A 19280-nucleotide genomic window follows, 5' to 3' on the forward strand; every position below is an offset into this window, starting at 1 on the left:
AATATATCCTTTCCTCCTTCCCAGTCTAGTGAGCCACCCTTTATAATAAAAAATAACAGAGAATAACAGGGACTAGCAAGAACATTTCAGCAGAACTAGTACACCAGCCAAATCAGACTCAATAGGTGATGTTACATACTTATAGATCCCCAAAGCACTTGCCTCAGCTTTCTTTGATGGACAAATTTGGTTCCTATAATTACACAGTATTTAATTTCATTGTTTTTGTTCTTTCCATTTACAGTGTTGGAGATGTAGCCATGTGGTTCAGTGGACAGAGTGCCAGTCCTGAAGTTGGGAAGACTCATTTCCTGAGTTCAAATCTGCCCTTAGACACTTATTAACTGTTTGACTCTGGCTAAGTCGCTTAACCCTATTTGCCTCAGTTTCCTCATCTGTAAAATGAGTTGGAGAAGAAAATGGCAGACCACTCTAGTATATTTGCCAAGAAAACTCCAAATGGGATCACAAAGAGTCAGACACAACTAAAATGATTGAATAACAACAAAGACATGGGATTAGAGATTGCAAGCTGGAAGGTCTTCTAGGTAAATCCCCTCCCCCCCTTTTTTTAAGAGATGAAGAAATCTGAGGGCCTAGAGATGTTAAATAATTTTTCCAAGATCACATAGATAGTAAGTGGAAGAGTCTGGATTTGAATTCATGACTTCTGACTCTACATCAGCATTCTTTCCACTGTATCATGAGTCCCTATAGGCATTCTGTTTTCTTGATTCTGCTTACTTCACTTTGTATCAACTTCCATATGTCTATCTATGAGGGGAATCGTTTATTCAAATACTCTTCATAACACAATGTAATGGTAATGGGAATTTGAAGATCTTCCCTGCCCCTTAATAAGCCTAGGGAAATTTGAAGAGCTTCCCTGTTTTGAAAATATATTCTTCCCCCTTATAGGCTGAATGGAGCCTATGGTGGGAGGAATTTGCCAAAGGGTGGAGCAGAGCCCACAGGAAGCTGGGAGTCAGAACAAGAGAGATGGTGGGAGAGAGAGGACACTCAGGCAAAGAGTTAGTCTGGTTTGTGAGTAAATGTTGATCTTATATTGGTTTGTGGGAAGGCTAAAGGATGGCATGGCTCTCTGCTACATTGTGGTGCATTAACTTCTATGTTGCTATGATGCAGTTTCCTGGTGTTGGGATTTGGTTTTCTGTTGCCTGAATAAATGTTTTGCTTCTATCATATATATGGAGAGTCTGCTATATTTTGTGATTGAGCACCATGTGGGAATATTTATAGTCACAGTCAGTATATTTAGAGACTGTGGGTGCTGTAAATATTGCATTGCCCTACATACAGCTGCTCCCAATGCCTTTAAGGAAACCAAGGATGTGACCTGGGCTGACTATAGATGATGGGCCTCTAGTTTCCCAAGAATGAAGGAAAGCAAGTTATATTTGCCTAGAGTGAGTCAGGGGGTGTAAGTTGAACTAACCTCAGAAACTGACTATAACCTAAATGAAGTTTCTCTCTAAAGTAAGTGTCTCCTTATGATCTTGATATGTAGATTACTAGTACAATGAATAATGACATCTCAAGTCATAGTGCTTTAAAGTTTACCAAGCACTTTCCTTAGTACAGTCCTGTGAAGTAAGCAGTGGATATATAATCCCCATTTTACAGATGAGGTTACTGAGACTCAAAGAGGTTATAGGACTTGCCCAAGGTCACACAGCTAATATCAGTACTGGGGAAAAAACTCAGATCCCCAGACACCAAATCCAAAGCTCTTTTCATTCTGCCATGTTGATTTTCTTTTCTTTTTTTTTGGGGGGGGGAGGGCAATTGGGCTTAAGTGACTTGCCCGAAGTCACATGGCTAGTAAGTGTTAAGTGTCTGAGGTCAGATTTGAACTCAGGTCCTCCTGACTTCATGGCCAGTGCTCTATTCACTGCTCCACCTAGGCGCCTCTGCTATGTTGATTTTCAAGGAGAAGATAGTGTAAGCCTTCAGTTTTGGGGACTGACTCCTTTTAGGTAACTCAAAGTATTTCATATGCATTATTCTCTTGATTCTTGAGGTTTAGATGTGGAGAAAGTAGAATCATATAATCTCCATTTTGGCAGAAGAGAGACTGATATAGTGAAAAGAGTGAGTGAGTCAGGCAATAAGCATTTATGAAGTACCTACTATATGCTAGCACTGTTCTAAGCACTGCTGATACAAAGAAAGACAAAAGGCAGTCCCTGCTCTCAGGGAGTTTACAATATAATTGGTTTGGATCTCAGCTCTGACAATCAGAAACTGTGTCATCTTGAACAAGTGAATTAACTTTTCTGAGCATCAATTTCCTTATCTGTAAAATGCACAAAACAATATTTCCAGTGTCTGCTTCATTTAAATACTTCCCACCAATATAGCTCCTCCTGGGGACCTTAAGCAGATCAAGGAGATGAACAACACCAGCTAAGAGTCACTCAAGGGAGCTCTAACATTTTTTATCAGTGTGACCTGGGGTAATTTTTTTAACTTCTCTGGGCCTCAGTTCTCTCATGTAATAGGAAGGGAGTTGGGTTAGATGACCTCTAATGTCCCTTCCCAACTCAAAATCTGAGATCAGAAGCCAAATAAGTTAAGTACAGACAAAAGGTTCAGGAGAAGAGATGAAGGCAACAAGTGATGTCCTCCACATTACAGTATGACTGTAATGATACTATTATTAGGTAACTATCAGAGCATTCTGAAATGAATTATTATTCAACAATAATGCTGTGAGTTTGTACACTTTAAATATTATTTGAATAAAAGTAAAATATCTCCATCTTTGGGTTATTTTTAAAAATGTGTTTTAACATTCTTTTCTTTTTAAATTTTGAATTCCAGATATTCTCCCTCCCTCCTATCCCTCCTCCACCCACTGAGAAGGCAAACAATATATTATTTATGCAGGTGAAATTATGCAAAATATGTCCATATTAGCTATATAACAAAAAAAAAACAAAAAAAAACAAGAAAATTTTATTTCAGTTTCCATTCAGAGTTTATCAGTTTATCAGGAGGTGGATAGCATGTTTTTCATCATGAGTCCTTTGGAATTGCCTGGGATCCTTGTATTGATTAGAGTAGGCAAGTCTTTCATAGTTGATCATCAATACAACATTTCTGTTACTGAGCACAATCATCTCCTGGTTCTTCTCACTTCACTTTGTATCAGTTCATATAGGTCTTGTTATGTTGGAATTTTTTTTCTGACTCCCCTCCCCCATCATCAATTGTTATAGCAAAATAGTACTCCATCACAATCACGCTGTATGAACAAGGAATTGGACTGCTTGTTTAGCCATCCTCCAATTGTTAAGCATCCCCTCAATTTATAAATATCTTTGTCATATAGGTCTTTTTCCTTTGATTTCTTCAGGGTACAGACCTAGTAGTGGTATTGCTGGATCAAAGGATATGCCATTTTACAGCTCTTTGGGAATAGCTCCAGATTGTTCTCCAGAATGGTTGGACCAATTCATTGGACCAGTACTCCACCAACAATTCATTAATGTACTTATTTTCCCTCATCCCCTTCAGCATTTGTCATTTCAGATAGATGTGAGGTGGTACAGAGTTGTTTTAATTTGCCTTTCTTTAATCAATAGCTGTGTGTGGGGGCAGTGAAAACTCAGAACTTCCCTCCTCCTTCCCCCACTCCTTCTTCTGCTGTTAATCAGCAGCAAGCCCTTTCAGGAAGCTTTCAGATTTCTCACCTCTTTGGCCCTTCCTCTCTTTCCCTTGCTGTCAATCAGCCTCATTGGAGGGCTCCTCTTTTGTTTACCATTGGGGAAGATTTTCTCACCAAGACTTGAGCCCACCTCCCCAACCAATGGGAAAAGGGACTCCATTGGGGTATAAATTCTTGTTATGACTTTTGTAAAGTGCCTCTTCCTCATGATCTGTAATGGGGAAGACAGCCCTCTTCACCCGGGGAAGAGAATAAATTCCTATTCCTATCCTAAGAGATTTCCATGTTCTTCTTTAAATTTTGGATGAGATTTTTCATCACACACAATAGTGATTTAGAGTGTTTTTTAATGACTATAGAGAACTCTGAATTTCTTCTGAAAACTGCCTGTTCATATCCTTTGACCATTTATCAATTGGGGAATGGCTCTTATTTTTATAAATCTGACTCAGTTCCCTATATATTTAAGAAATGAGGCCTTTATCAGAGAAATTAGTTGTAATTTTTTTTTTATGTTACTTCATTGTCTATGATACCTTTTAACAAACTAGAGCTTCCCTGGTTATCTCTTTTAATTAGGTCTATTTTTGCTTTTGCATTGTCTGAGATTATGATTGTTGCCCTCTGTTTTTTACTTTAGGTGACACATAATAGATTTTGGTACAGCCCTTCATTTCAACTTTGCATATGTCTTTTTGTCCCAAGTATGTCACTTGTACACAACAGGTTGTTGGATTCTGGTTTCCAATCCATTTTGCTATCCACTTCTGTTCTATGGGTGATCTCATTCCATTCACATTCATAATTATGATCAATAACTATGCATTTCCCTCCATCCCATTTTCCTATATTTACTTTCTCTCTCTCTCTATTTCTTTACATCCTGTTACTCCTTAGAAGTCTATTTGGCTTTTGACCACTTGTAATGTTAATGGGAGTTGAATTAATAGGCCTCAAGTGGAGCCCAACAAAAGAAGCTTGCTTAGGGGGCAGGTTTGTTTTTCCAGGAAGGCCCACACCTTTAGTTACTTTGTAATTAGGCAGTGAGTCCCAAGGGTTGTGATACCCTCTGACCCTGAAAAAGTATATTAGCATTTTGCTTTGGGGTTCACTTATGGGAAGAATTGTATAATTTGGCCAGATGAGATTCTGGGTAGCCATTAAGGCCCCTGGCTTTGAAAACCCAGATGTTGGTACTTCTCTCTCTGTTAACTAACACTGTATGTATGTAATGGTCAGACAGTTAGAAGCCCTGTTAGTCTGTTGAATTGTGTTATTTCTCATAAATTTCTCAAAATACACACAGTATTTTTTGTCTGCTTATAATTTCTGTTTGTATTTTCTGGTGTTCGGGGTGCTGACTTTTCCCCCTGAACTAAATGAATGATATATATCTTTGATTTAGTAAGATTGCTAACCCCTTTTGAGTTGCTTTCCTTTAGAAAAGCAGATCAAAAACTGTGCTAGCCGCCATCCTGGGTATGCTAGGGTGCTTGCTGCTACAGATTCATATAATGATTTCCTTCATATGTCCTTTGTAGTTAATTTTGGTATTTATAATGGTCAAAATGACTTATTTGTTTAAAGATGTTTTTGAAATAATATTATTGTTACTGTAAATGATGTTCTCTTGGTTCTGCTCATTCTGCTTTTCACTATTTTGTACAAGCCTATCCATGTTTTTCTAAGATCATTGAGTTCATCATTTCTTATAGCACAGTAGTATTCCATCACAATTATATATCACAACTTCTTCAGCCATTCCCCAATTGATAGAGTTCCCACAATGTCCACCAAGTTCTTTGTCACCATAAAAAGAGCTACTAAAATATTTAAGAAAGTATATAGTTTCTTTTCCTTTTTCCCTAATCATCTTTGGAAAAAGACCTAGTAGTGGTGTTGCTGAGTCAATGGACATAGTAGTTTAACAACTCTTTGGGCAAGTTCCAAATTGCTCTCCAAAATGGTTGGATCAGTTCACAATTCCATCAACAATGAATGTGTTCCAATTTTTCCACTTCCCCTCCACCATTTGCTGCTTTTCTCTTCAATCATTTTAGCCAATCTGGTGGTATAAAATGGTATCTCAAGGTTATTTTAATTTGCATTTCTCTAATCAATAATGATTTATTGTATTTTTTCACATGGCCATAAATTGTTTTGATTTCTTCATCAGAAAACTGCCTGTTCATATTTTTTGACTTTTTATCAATTGGGGAATGACTCATTCTTTTAGGTTTTGCAAAGTTATATATTTATCTGAGACCTTTATCTAATAAACTGTCTATAAGAAAATTTCCCCCAGTTTTCCACTTTCCTTCTGATCTGGGCTATATTTGTTTTATTTGTACAGAAACTTTTTAATACAATGTAATCAAAATTATCCATTTCACTCTGCTCTCTATTTCTTGTTTATTCATAAATTGTTTACCTATAGTTTTTTTTCAGTGAATTTTTGTGTCTGTTTTTTTTTTTTTAACCATTAAGCTATTTCTGTTTTTTCTAAGGTGATCTTTTCTTCAGCATTTTTTTGGGGGGGTATCCCTTTTACCAAGCTGTTCTCTTTTCATAGTTTTCTTGCTTCACTCTCATATCTTTTCCTAATTTTTACTTTTATCTCTTTCTTTAACTCTTCTAGGAATTCTTGCTGTCCTTGGGTCCAGTTTGCATTTTACTTTGAGGCTTTGTTTGTAACTGTTCACATTGTTGTCTTATTCTAAGTTTATGTCTTAGTCTTCTCTGTCACCATTCTCTGTTTTTATACTCAAGTTCTTCTTTTTGTTGTTGTTTGTTCATTTTTCCAGCCTATTTCTTCACTTTGAACCTTATATTAAAGTTGGTTTCTGTTCACCTTGGCATGGGGAAAGCTGTCCCAGGCTTTAGGCTTTTTTTGTGCTGCTGTTTTCAGAGCTAGTTTGGGAGATTTCCAAATTTGGGGTAATTCCAAGGTGGGGTTACCCTGGGAGAGTTGTGTTTACTGCCCTCCTGGTCTACACTCTGGTCTTTACCCAGGAAGTTCCCTTGTAACCACAAGTACTGGTACTCCTCTTGGCCCTACAATTGTGACCAGTGCCTCTGCTCCCTTGTGACCAATCACAAGTGCTCCTTCCCACTCGGGAACCGTGACCCAGAACTGCTCATAGGAAATAGAGTTACCAATTAGTATCAACTATACCCAGTGCAGGCAAATGGTTTCTTGTAATATTTTTCTTACCAATTGTCTGACCCCCTTATTATCTCTAGGATGAGGGTTCTAGAAGCTGCTGTCAGTACCGCTGTTGATGATGTCAAAGCACTCCTGGCCTGCAGTTAAAGACCTCTCCTACAGACTTCCTAAGCTGTCTTACGCTTGAAAAATGTCCCCCTATGACTGTTGACTCTGCCATTATAAAGTTTGATTTGAGCAATTATTTTAAAGTTGTTTGGAAGGGAATGTTGGAATAATTCAGCCTGTACTCTGCCATTTTGGTTCTGCCTCTTGGTGTTATTAAGAAGATAAAATGAGTTAATGTATGTAAAGACCATCTGAATTATAGGATCAGGGCTGTTAGAGAGATTATCTTGCATTGACTTTTCCCTCCATGCCTTCCTTGGAGACAGAGAGCCTTTCACCCATTTTCACTTTGGTTACTACCTTGCTTATTACCTACTTACCTAATGGAGAAATGGGTAGAGGGGAAATCAATTTTGCTGCTTCTGACTCCCCTATCTTTCCTGTGCCCTACTCTGCCTCCTCCAACCTTGACTAGTGGCAGTAGACTATGGTTGTTTTTAAAACTGCTATTTTGGCAAGCCTTATTATTTTAATTGTTTTCTCCAGATGTGTAAGTGTATTAAAATCTGAATGGCCATTTGATTTTGTGCCAATTCTGCTTACTTGAAAAGTAGCAGTGAGATTTCTGAGAGAATACAAAATCCTGAGAGGGAAGCATATTTAAATTGTTAAGGTTTTATAAATCCAAAGTTGTATTTTGTCAGTGAAAACCAGGGCCTCAGCTGCATATTTAATCAAGAGTACAGTATGTTTGAGGAAGAAAGAGAATATTATTTGGTCATAAACTACTCCTGAGGTTGTACTCAATAAAAAACCTGGGATGTAATCAGGTAAAATGTAATGTCTAACATGCATTGGATGATTGATGTCCTGTCCAGCTTGATAGCACCATTGACCACGCATACCCATTCATAGATGTACATGTTGTTTCCCTTGATGGAACATAAACTTGTCAAGACCTAGCACAGTGCCTGGAACATATTACGTTTTTAGTAAATGTTTGCTGATTAATTGATTATTCATGTACCTGAACCAAAGATCTGAGTGGGAGGAATCTGAAATGATGGCTCAGTCCTTCACATCAGAGCTCAAAATTTTGTAATAGCACTGAAAACAAGTCACACTGACACCATTCCGCAAAGAAACTTCCTTTTTTTTTTAATTTTAAAATTCTGCATCTGAAAACACAGTATGACAGAAAGCATTTATATACACCTGTGGTGTTTTTGGTATGATACAGATTTAATACATCCACTGTTTTCTGCAAAAAAATCTCGCATTGTCAGACAAAAAACAAACTCCCCTAGACAGAAAATACAGCTAAGGCACAATTTTTTTTTGTTGTTGTTCTGCTAAATGAAAGACAGAAGGGTGCAAAAATGGGTAGTGCAATGATTGCTGGAGATCACATTCTACAACATGAAAAAAGCATTTGGACTTTTTGAAACTTGGATTACTGGTCAATTTCAGATAGTTCAGTATCTCATAAAATAATCCTTTAAATAAATAGCAAAATATCTACATCTTTCAGTGTGTGCCATTGGAATTCTTTTTTTTATTATTTAACTTTACTGTATTTACATGTTCTCTTTTTTTTTAAAATCAATAGATTACAAAATATTTCTGTACAGTTTTATGCATATCATGATCTATAACAAAATAGTTATTTTTTAAAACTATATCACCACCTGTCTCTGAAAAATGAGGGGACAGTAATAACTTACGATGAGGCCGTTAACAAACACCCCAACGAACCAACAATGACAACAACAACAAAAAAGACAGGAAGAACTAGAAAGACTATTCCATTCAAAGCCAATGAGTTTACTATGAAAACCTTATTTTCTGTTGTCTTTGGGCTGGATCAGATGGTGAGGAATCAAAACAAAAGAGGTTGGAGGTTGGAGGGATTGAGAGGGTGGCACCTCTAAGATCAGCTGGGAATATTTAGTGCAATCTTTCTCAAGCCAATGATACTCAACAAGGGCAAAAGGATAAACAACAGAGATGCTGCTGATTTACCCTTGAGTGAAGTTCATCAAGTTACCATGTCTTTAAGGGGTAAAAAGGAAAAGTTCAATGTTAGCACTTTGTAGGTAAAGTCAACCCATTACAGCTACAATATGCTGTAAGAGAGTACTTCCAGAGTAGGCTATATTTAGAAGAGCATCCAAACCTTTATTTTGCCCACAGGAACAATATAAGGTCATTTTTCTTTAAGACTGAATTTGTAAGCAATTTCCATTGTATCAGTGAAACTGTAAATTGACAGGTCCCCCAGTAGGAGGGATAGCAGCAATCTCAAGGTGCATTCTGTGATGTTGGCGGAGATCCGAAGGGTGAGACAACATCCACGTTTCCAACATGATTTTAAGGCCACATTTCAAAAAGGAGGAACCTAAGGCTTTGTTGTGTTGTGAGATGGAAGATGACATGCTCTGAAGAAGTGGGGAGGGGACTGGAGTCAGTGAGGCCATGGGCTTTCTTTTTGGGGGAGGGGGGATCTTCAGGTGCAGAGACCTCAGTGGAATGGGGGAGACATTAGCAATCCAAATATTCCCAGCCAAGAGGAAGGGACTCATTGCAGACAGAGAGGCCCAGTCTCCCTCAAGGGGCTTAGCAACAACAGAACCAAAGACAACTTGTTAACAATATACAAACGGGGGGGGCGCATTTAACCGCGCTGAAAATTGGTACTCTGTCATCAGAGAAACCTGTACAGGATCTTGCTGTTAGTTTGGCAAGGTTATATGTAATGCTTTGAAGTGTTTGACAGTGAGAAACAGAGAGAATTTGCATAGATTGTACATTCAGCTCAAGGAGATTTCAGATAACTTTTTCTCCTCCCTCCCTCAGGTAAACTTCTTAGCAGACACTGTGAGGTAGCACCTGTGGTAGAACTCATGGGCAAAATAAGGTAACTGAGGCAGAAGCAAAAAACAGATGATTGAGCTAGACTAACCAGCTGTGTGGGAACAAGAGGGCAGCCCCAGTTTCTACTGTCTTGGCTGTTATTAGACAGTAGCAAGCCAAGGAGAAGTGAAAAAAGGCCTCACTAGCATTGCCGCTGGGTGGACACCACAGATTGGAATGTCTAAGCTAGATACAGCCTGTTATAGGAGTCTCTGCTGCTGGGGCTGGGGGAGTTTTACAAGTCTGTCTAGAACCCTATCACTTTTGTCCTAGTAACTTTTGATGCTTTTCTTTCATTTTAAAGTTGTTTAAGATAAGAAATCCTCAGCCAAGTGGGTTGGAGGCTTCTAGGTAGGATATATAGCATCAATGGCTGCTGATGGCTGAAGATGTTCAAATCCTGTGAACTCTCTGTCTCGTAGCAGGACAATAAAAGAGGATCAGAGATAGGTGTTGGGAATGGAGAATGGAGAATCTCTGTTGCTCAACAGCTGTCCTTCATAGTTGGGACTGGCTCCTTTCCAAAAAGATAGCCAGTGACTCTAGTATATGGTTGGTGTGTGTGTGTGGGGGGGGGAAGGGGGAATGAAGGTATAAAGGAATCTGGACCTGTGATTTCATCTATATTAAAAAACCATTGGCATAGAAACTCCCTTCATTGGTACAGACCACCAACTCATAGTTTTAGAGAGAAATACTAGGGTGTCCAGGTGGCGCAGTGAGTAAGAGCACTGGCCCTGGAGTTGGGAGACCCGGGATTGGTTCCGGCCTCAGATACTTAACACCCACACAAAATAACTGGCCGTGTAACCTTGAGCAAGTTACTTAACCCCAACTACTTAAAAAAAAAAAACAAGAGAGAGAAATACTAAGAGGTTAAATCACTTCCTCTTAGTGGCACAGATAGGTAGTATCTGAGAGAGGATGTGAACCCAGGTCTTCATTAAACCAAGGAAGGTCCTTTATTCACCATGCTCTTGCCTCTCAGCCAGCACTCAGCACAGGCAAACTCCTTATCTTTTTTTCCAAATTTATGGGCTGGAGCAAGTCATTCAGAGGAATAATTTGGGGGAGAGGGTATATCTTGAATGGGATCTGATACTAATTACCTTTCTTCCCTTTCTCTCTTTAGAAGAAACTGTCTACCAGAATGAACACAATGGTGTGTTTAAGATGGGTAGTATATATATATGCATTCATGTAGGTACATTAAGTCTCCTAAGTAAAAGAATTATTTGCTTTCCTAAAATTTCCTTTCTTTGTTGCTACTCCCTTCTATTACCTTCTCTTTACAAAGATGATTGTCATTTAGAATCACCCACATACTGGGGAGGAAGGAGTGAGGATTTTTTTTTTAATGCTGTGCTGTGATCTTTGGGGCTTTTCTGTTTAGCAGCAAATTTCTATGAATGTGGGTACATGACTGATTTATAGGCAGCCAGAATAGCATAAGTGGTGCACTTGACAACATTGATGACTCTGGTAGACAGCTGGTAAGGGATGCTGCCTTCTACCAGTCAGCACAGCTGAAAATGTTCACTGGGAATAAATGGTGGCTACTTCTGGGTGGCTATTAGAGGACCACATCTGTCCCTTTCCTAGAGTCATGAAGCCATGGGAAAAATACACTCAGAATTTGAGGGTAGTAGTGTTCTGTAATGGATAGAGAGCTAGCCTTGGAGTCAAAAGGACCTGTGTCTGGCACATACTAAAAAAAATGACCCTGGGTAGGTTGCTTGCTACCTTTTGGTACTCCTTAAAACTATAAGCTGCAGAAGAGTTGCTGATCTGCTTTGTTTTTTTCACCTTCAGTTTCCTATACCATATAAAATCTCAGGTCCAGACTAAAAAAACCAAAAACCTAAAACTGTTATCTGGTTATATCTTCAAAGGGAATGATCAGTGTAAACAAATTTTTTAAAAATGTTCTTAAAGAAATGAGTATCAAGTTCTAATTCTGTTTTCACTTGTTTTGACCTTCATGAGAACAGAGTCTGGGAGAGAGGGTGGGGCATCCCCAATTACTATTTTTTGGTTCCACTGGTAGGTGTTCTTGGCCAGGCACTCCTGGGGAGATGGACAAAAGCCTCTATACAACCACAGGGCTGATTTGCATCATAAAGCCAGTATCCAAGGGCTCTAGCTCACAATTCACAAATATGTGCAAATGTGGGACTTGGGTGCGGGCCCCCTCCTCTCATTGAGCTGCTTTTATACACTTCCTTTCCTTGTGTCCCACATCTTGCATGTTGGCCTTAACATTCTGTGGTTCACACTCTAGCCTGAATCAACTGTCTCAAATAAAAGCCTCTCTGGCCAATTAGGGACCATTGCAATTTGAAAAACCACACTGAGTCCTTGAACTTGTTTCCCTTTTCCCTGACAGGACTGGGGCTACTCTGTCCACGTGCTTGCAGATCACTGGGATGAATTCTGGATTAAACGTTCAAAAATAGGAAGCAAGGTGTAGAAGGCACAACTTGCTTGGGGATTTTCTTCTGCCTAAACTGGACTAAGAGAGTCAGTAAAAATTTGTCCAAGGGGCCATCTATCAGTATGTGGGTATGGAGGCAAGCTTAGATTCCTTCCCTCCTCACCCCTAACCCCACCCTATACTTTGATCTGATAAACTGTCTCTTCAGCCAGTTATAAGCAGCAGTCTCCCCAAGAGGACTTGCTCTCACTCTCCAGACACCCTGCTCTGCACTGAAAGTTTGGAGCAGATTCCAGGGCAAACAACCCCAAAGTAAACAAAACCCACCCAAAGAAATATGACTTTTCCACAGAAAGCAAGAGCACATGATGACAATTGGCTTTTCCAATGGGTTCTCAAAATAATCAAATCAATCTCTGGGTAGGGCTGAAAAACAGGATGAACATTTTCATTTGGAAAAATGCTATCATGAAGTCTCGGTGCAATTGAGCTCTCTTTTAGAATTCTCCTTTTCACCAAATGTAACATCTACAAAGGTATATTCTCTGGTCCCAAAATGTGAAAACCCCAATGGGTGTTCCACATCCCAACCTACTTTCCTACAGCAGGACGGATGGGGAGTTAAACACAGAAGAAGAAATTCACAGCTTGAACTGTCCCAGAACGAACTCTGGGGTTTCTCCACTCATTCCAGGATTTTAAAAATCAGAAATGTCATTGAGCATAGTAAGTACAACTTCTGGGTGATTGTAGGCTGACATCAAAAACACTGACAGAATTGGGCTCAGGCCTAAAGTCACCACAAATAATACTGCTACAAATACAGATATGGAGCTGGCTGATTGAGAGAGAGGTTACAGAGAGGTTTTGTTATTTTTGCTGTGAAGCCCTTGCTATCATACTTCCACAGAGAAACTGTGTGTAGAAATATCTTGGTTTTGAAGTTTTTACCCTCCTACACAATTGATTATGTATTGATACATAAGCAACATGGGACTTTTGTGAAACTGAGCCTAAGGTTTCTGAAAGCCCCTTTGTTTCAGTGACCAAGGAGCAGGAGTATTTGCATGTAGACAATTAAATTTTGTCCAGTAGGCCTCACACATAGGATGAACTAACCTTCTTACGCCATTCTCCTCAGTCATCTCACTTCAAATCTGGGCTCTGGAAGTAAGATTTGCTGGAGAATTTTCATCAGCAAATGGACAGGAGAAAGGAATGACCCATAATACAAGGGTTGAAAGGGAAAGCAAAGTCCAGAGTGGATGAGCTGCAGTCTTTAGGCACCTCCCTGGCTTTGGGGAGAAGCTACAAGACACAGAGTACAGAGGTCCAGATCCCTTTGGGCTTGGATTGGGAGGACCTACTGTTTTCACTAGGGGCCTGCATAAGAGAACACCTGGGGAGGGGGCGTGGCGGCATCAGCCTGCTGTTGATATGGGAGAGAATGAATCTGTCTCCTGCTGACAATATGGGTGCAAACACACCAAGTGTTCCTAACACCCCTGGGCCAGCAAAGTCACAAATTAAGAACATAGAGAAAAAGAAGAATATGTGTCTTGGGAGTGGGATGGGGCTGAGAAAGGGTGGGGAGCCTTTTGTGAATAAAGGCAGCTTTAGTTAGTAAGATAACATAATTGTCAAGCTGCAAAAACAGCACCTACTAATTAGTCATTGACTAAAACTTATAAATAATAAATATCTAAAGTGTTCCTTCTATGCATCCTTGTTTATGTTCCTGGCTCCACATAACATTTAATGCTCGGACATAACATCAGCACAGCTGACCTCATTATTTCAAGTCCAAAACTTCAGTAGCTTCAAACCAACACTGTGGAGAGAAACAGAACAAGGGCTGGGTGCTCCATGCTTAGGTCATTTTTGCAACCAAGTGTGCAGTTTTTAAAAGGGAATTTCACCCCTCAGGGTCAGGGTAGAGGATGACGAAGTTGTCACCCTAATGGCTTACTCCTCTCCAGTCTGAATGGGAGGGCCACTCAAGATGATGGGGCCTTGCCTTGCTTGTCATTCAGTCTGTTGAACTGAAGGAAAACCTTGACCTTTCTGGCAACTCAAATAGTCAGAAACTAAAAAAAATCCCCAAGTACCCCCCAAATAATTGAAGATCCAAACCCCAATCTTATCCTTATGATCTATGTAAGATAACTCCAGTTGGCATCACATGTAAGAAAAGAGATATCTTTAAAAACTTGGTTGGAAAAGGGCTTCCAAAATATTGTGGGTCAAAAAGTTTAGATCATGCAGTTTGGTCACTCATAACCAGCACCCATCATGCACCTGGCAAGGTTTGGCCTTGGAAGTGGGAGAACCCCTGTGGATGTCTGGCATTGTTCTGATTTCTAGTCAAGGGACTTGGCTCTGTCAAGCACCTCATTCATCTCATCCGAGCTACACGTCAGATTCCCATTCTTCTGAGATTCAAACCAGTATCACTTTCAATTTCTCAGTGACTTTGTGAGGTAACTGAACCACTGTCATAATTCCAACTTCTGACACTCATCTGCCTATGGTCATAGACAGCTAACAGGATTGAACCCCTAGCATTTTCACCCCTGACTTGCACCAAGTACCTGCTATGCTTGTATGGAAGTGTGGCCATCACTGGAAAGTAAATATAACAAATATCATTTCCTGCCTGAGCTATAAAGAAAAAGAGCCCATATATTTAAATGGGTGATAGAGAACCCTCAACTTCTGGGAAATCACTTTGGGCTTTTCTTTCCACTTAGCATTCTGGGTGATGCTGATGGTTGATGAACATCAAAAAGGGCTTTTTGGTTGACAAAGGAGTGAATATTTTTATCAGCTACTATGAATTCCCACAGTCCTCTGGGACCAGATAAAAGACTGAACCCATGGTCTATCTAGACATCTGGCCAAAGGGAAGGGTTTTGAAGAAGCAAATGGGAAAAAATAATGTAAGACTGCCTTAGGACCAGTGTGGGGCAATCTACCAAGCTCCTAAACTTATCTGCAGGGAGAACAATGCCAGGCTCCAACTTTGGTTCTTAAACCCTAGACCTCAAGCTGATTGTGAATATAAAAGTTCCCACTTGGGAACTACTGATTGGGAGAGGGCTGGGGGTGAGAGAGGTTTCAGAATCCCATACACTCAAGGTGAAATTCCCTTTTAAATCCTATAGCACGACCAGATGCTACCTCAGCCGACCATCGGGTTTGACGGCCCCCAGCTCAGACTTGGGGTCTGGACTCAAGGAACTCCAAGAAGTTTGGCTGCATGTTTGCATGACGGGGCAGGCAGTGGGCCCAATGGCACAGATATCCACTGCAGACCAGATTCCTCCAACTAAGGAGTCCACCCAGCTCTCCAACTTTGGGCCAGTGGTGGCTGCATTCCTCCGGGCTTGTTCTACGTGGGCAAGGTTGATAGGGATATTGAGGACTGGGTTCAGGCCCTGAAAGCTCTGTTCCATGTAGGCATTATGAGGAGGTCCATTGTGTAGCTTCAAGGACTCATCTGAAAAGCCAAAGGGAAAAAACACAGTATAAATTAGTGAGTGCACACTTTATTATTGTCATTAGTATTTTTAAGACTGGGTCTCCCTATCTCAGCTTGGCTGGAAGCTCAGCAGTCACTCATAGGCCCAGTGTCACAGAGGATTGGCTTGGGAGCTCTGATCTGCTTCATTTCTGTCCTGGGCTAGTTGGGGCCTTCAGACTTGCAGGTTGGCCACTACTCCCAGGAGCTCACTCTACTTGGTGCCAAACTTAGTGTGGAAACTAATCGACTTTAGCCCTACTTAAAGCAGCTTAGAAGTCCTGAGCTCAGGAAATACATCAGCATCAGCCTCCCCAGCTGCAGGTATTAATTATAGGAGTGTGAGGCACCATGACTAGGGAACGTATCTTTTTGTATAGAAGCCTGGGCATGGAACTAGGAGTAAGGACTCCTAAATTCTGTGGATAATCCTGGTAGACGCATTGTCTTCATGTGTCAATTAGGCAGTTGGCCTTCTCCAGCAAGGATTGGAGGACCTCAGTTTTGTAGCTGGCAGTTACCTCAGAAGTCAAGTAGTCCAAACCCCCCTCATTTAACAGGTGAGGAAACTGAGGACAGGTTAAGTGCCCATGGTCAGGCAAGATGAGTGACAGAGACAACATTCAAACTTGGGTCCTCTAAATTAAAACTCCAAGGACGATTTATAATATGCCACACTGCCCAGGGTGACTTCAAATTAATCCATTCTGCTCACAGCCTAGTGCACATTGTTCTTGCACTTAAATTCGAGTGCTTACTTCCAGGATAAGAAGAATAGGTTACTTCATCTCTAAAGCTGATTTGGCCAAGATCTTATCTTTTCTCACCTTCCCTACATCTTTTCTATCTTCATTTTTTTTTTTAGGAGGGGGTGGTGGTGAGCTAGCATTTATATAGAGCTTTAAGTTTTGCAAAGTATTTTATGGGCAGTTAGGTGGAGCAGTGGAAAGACAGCCAGTCCTGGAGTCAGATGGACCTGAGTTCAAATCCAGCCTCAGATACGTACTAGTTGTGTGACTCTGAGCAAATTGCTTAACCATTTTGCATCTGTTTCCTCATCTGGAAAATGAGATGGAGAAGGAAATGGCAAACCACTCCAGCATCTTTGCTAAGAAAACCCCAAATGGTGTTACAGAGAGTCAGACATGACTAATTGACCAAAAAAAAAAAAGTATTTTATAAATATTATCTTATTTGATTCTTACAAGGCTCCTGGAAGTTATTTGTACGGAAGAGAAAACTGAGGCATACGGAGGCTAAATAACTCATTAAGATCACATAGAAAGTGTCAAAGGTCAAATTTTAACTCAAGTCTAATGCTCTATCTACAGCATTAGCAGCTCTTAGCTTCTTAAGTAGCTTCAATTTCTCATTATCTTTAACTTTATTTTTAATATTTTATCTTGATATTACAGCCATTTTGAGACTCCTCCTCAATATTTACCCCTCCCCAATGGCAAAAGAAATTAAACAAAAATATCCAATACAGTGACTTCTGTCAATATTCTGTCTTATTAGTCCTCTATTTCTTTGCTGTAAGGGGAAATGGGTGGGGGAGGGGTTCTACACTATCTGTTCTCTAGAATTTTCCTTGTTTTTTTTTCATTATGCAGAGTTTGACTTCCTTTTAGTGACTTGTTTTTTAGATTTTTCTTTTTGTACTGGGGTTAAGTGACTTGCCCAAGGTCACATGGCTAGTTTTGTGTCAAGTGTCTGAGGCCGGATTTGAACTCAGGTCCTCCTGACTCCAGGGCCAGAGCTCTATTAATTGCCCCACCTAGTTGCCCCTTTTAGTGACTTTTTAAAATTTACATGTTTATTGCTTTAGTGTGCAGTGTAACTATTTTGCATTAGTTCACTTGTTTGTCCCAATTCCTTAGATCAAATTGAAATAATACTTGTAAAGTGCTTAGCACAGTGCCCGGTGTATTAACAAATGGCACATAAAAAATGTTTATTTCAAGGTGCTAGGTGGTGCAGTGAATAGAGAACCAGTCTTGGAGTCAGGAGGACCTGAGTTCAAATCCGGCCTCAGACACTTGACAAGCTGTGTGAACTTAGGCAAGTCATTTAACCCCAATTGCCTTGCCTTCCCCCCTCCAAAAAAAAATGCTTATTTCTTCCCCTTCCTCATGAGCAATTTAAAATTTTTTTTGGTGTTTGCTTGTTTTTGTTTTTTGCCATTCCTCAAGAAATGGTTCCCGGGGCGTCTAGGTGGCACAGTGAATAGAGCACTGGACTCGGAGTCAGGAGGATCTGAGTTCGAATATGGCCTCGGAAACTTGACAAGCTGTGTGAACTTAGGCAAGTGACTTAACCCCAATTTCCTTCCCTTCCTCATGAGTAATTAAATTTTTTTGTTTGGTATTTGCTTGTTTTTTTTTTTTTTTTTTTTTTTGCCATTCTTCAAGAAATAGTTCCCAGGGCAGCTAGGTGGTGCAGTGAACAGAGCACCGGACTCGGAGTCAGGAGGACCTGAGTTCAAATCTGGCTCAGACACTTGACACAAAAACTAGCCATGTGACCTTGGGCAAGTCACTTAACCCCAATTGCCCTGCCTTCCCCCTCCAAAAAAAAAAGAAATAGTTCCCCACATTGTTCCCAGCTTTAGAAGCAGAGAGGCAGTAAAGTGGATAGAGCAGTGGGCAAGGAAGATCTGAATTCAAATCCCACTTCTGATACTTACTAAGTGACCCTAGGAAAATCATTTAAGCTCTACCTCATTTTCCTCAGCTAAATAATAAAAATAAAAACAACACTTATGTCCTGGTGGATATGTCCTGAGGATAAAATGAGATAATATTTGTGAAGTGTTTAGCACAATGCTTGGCTAGTAAGTGTTTAATAAATGGTAACTATCATTATAGTCATTTATTGTTATTACATAATATATTTCTCTGAACCTTATTTCTGCCAAACTACTTTCTAGTTTTCCTCAATAGTTCTTGTCAAAAAGCAAGTCTTTACCAGCAATTCATGTTTTTGGATTTGTCAAACAGTTGACCACTATTTTCAATTGCTTCAGTTTCTGGCTTATCTGCTCTGCTTCCGCTGGTTACTTCTGTGCTTTGAACATCTTATTTCTCCTCTGGCTGAGCTACTCTGGGATATTCCTTGCTACACTGGGGGAAGCTCATCTTGTAAGATCCTGGCAGCCTTGACGCTCTACCCCTGTGCCTCTCTGATGGCAGGGTGAGCCCACAAACTTAAAACCTCTATTTAAGGAGGGGGCTCAGCCCAGAAGATCTCCTCATTCCTTATGTGGCTGTACTACTTTGGGACTTCTCCATCCCCGGGTGGGTACCTTTCCTGATTCTCACCTCTAGTTTTTCAGTTTCCTTTTCTATATGCTATCTTTCCCCATTAGACTGTAAGCTCCTTGAAGCTTTTTCTTTTTTAATTTGTATCCCCAGCATTTAGCTCAATGCATGGCACACAGTAGACAATA

General features: G+C 40.1%; 1 protein-coding gene across 1 annotated transcript in view; it reads right to left on the reverse strand.

The window, feature by feature from the left end:
* Positions 1 to 8097: 8097 nt before the first annotated feature.
* Positions 8098 to 19280, reverse strand: part of XYLT1 (xylosyltransferase 1) — a 438827-nt gene continuing 427644 nt past the window's right edge. The window contains exon 12 of the mRNA XM_069085297.1: positions 8098 to 15811. Within this exon, the coding sequence (XP_068941398.1) occupies positions 15489 to 15811 (323 nt within the window). The 3' untranslated portion in view covers positions 8098 to 15488. The remainder of the gene's footprint in view (positions 15812 to 19280) is intronic.

This window comes from Petaurus breviceps, unplaced genomic scaffold (genome assembly GCF_028583685.1).
Source record: "Petaurus breviceps papuanus isolate PSGF00001 unplaced genomic scaffold, PetGlider_PUasm1.0 175, whole genome shotgun sequence".
Taxonomy (NCBI): domain Eukaryota; kingdom Metazoa; phylum Chordata; class Mammalia; order Diprotodontia; family Petauridae; genus Petaurus; species Petaurus breviceps.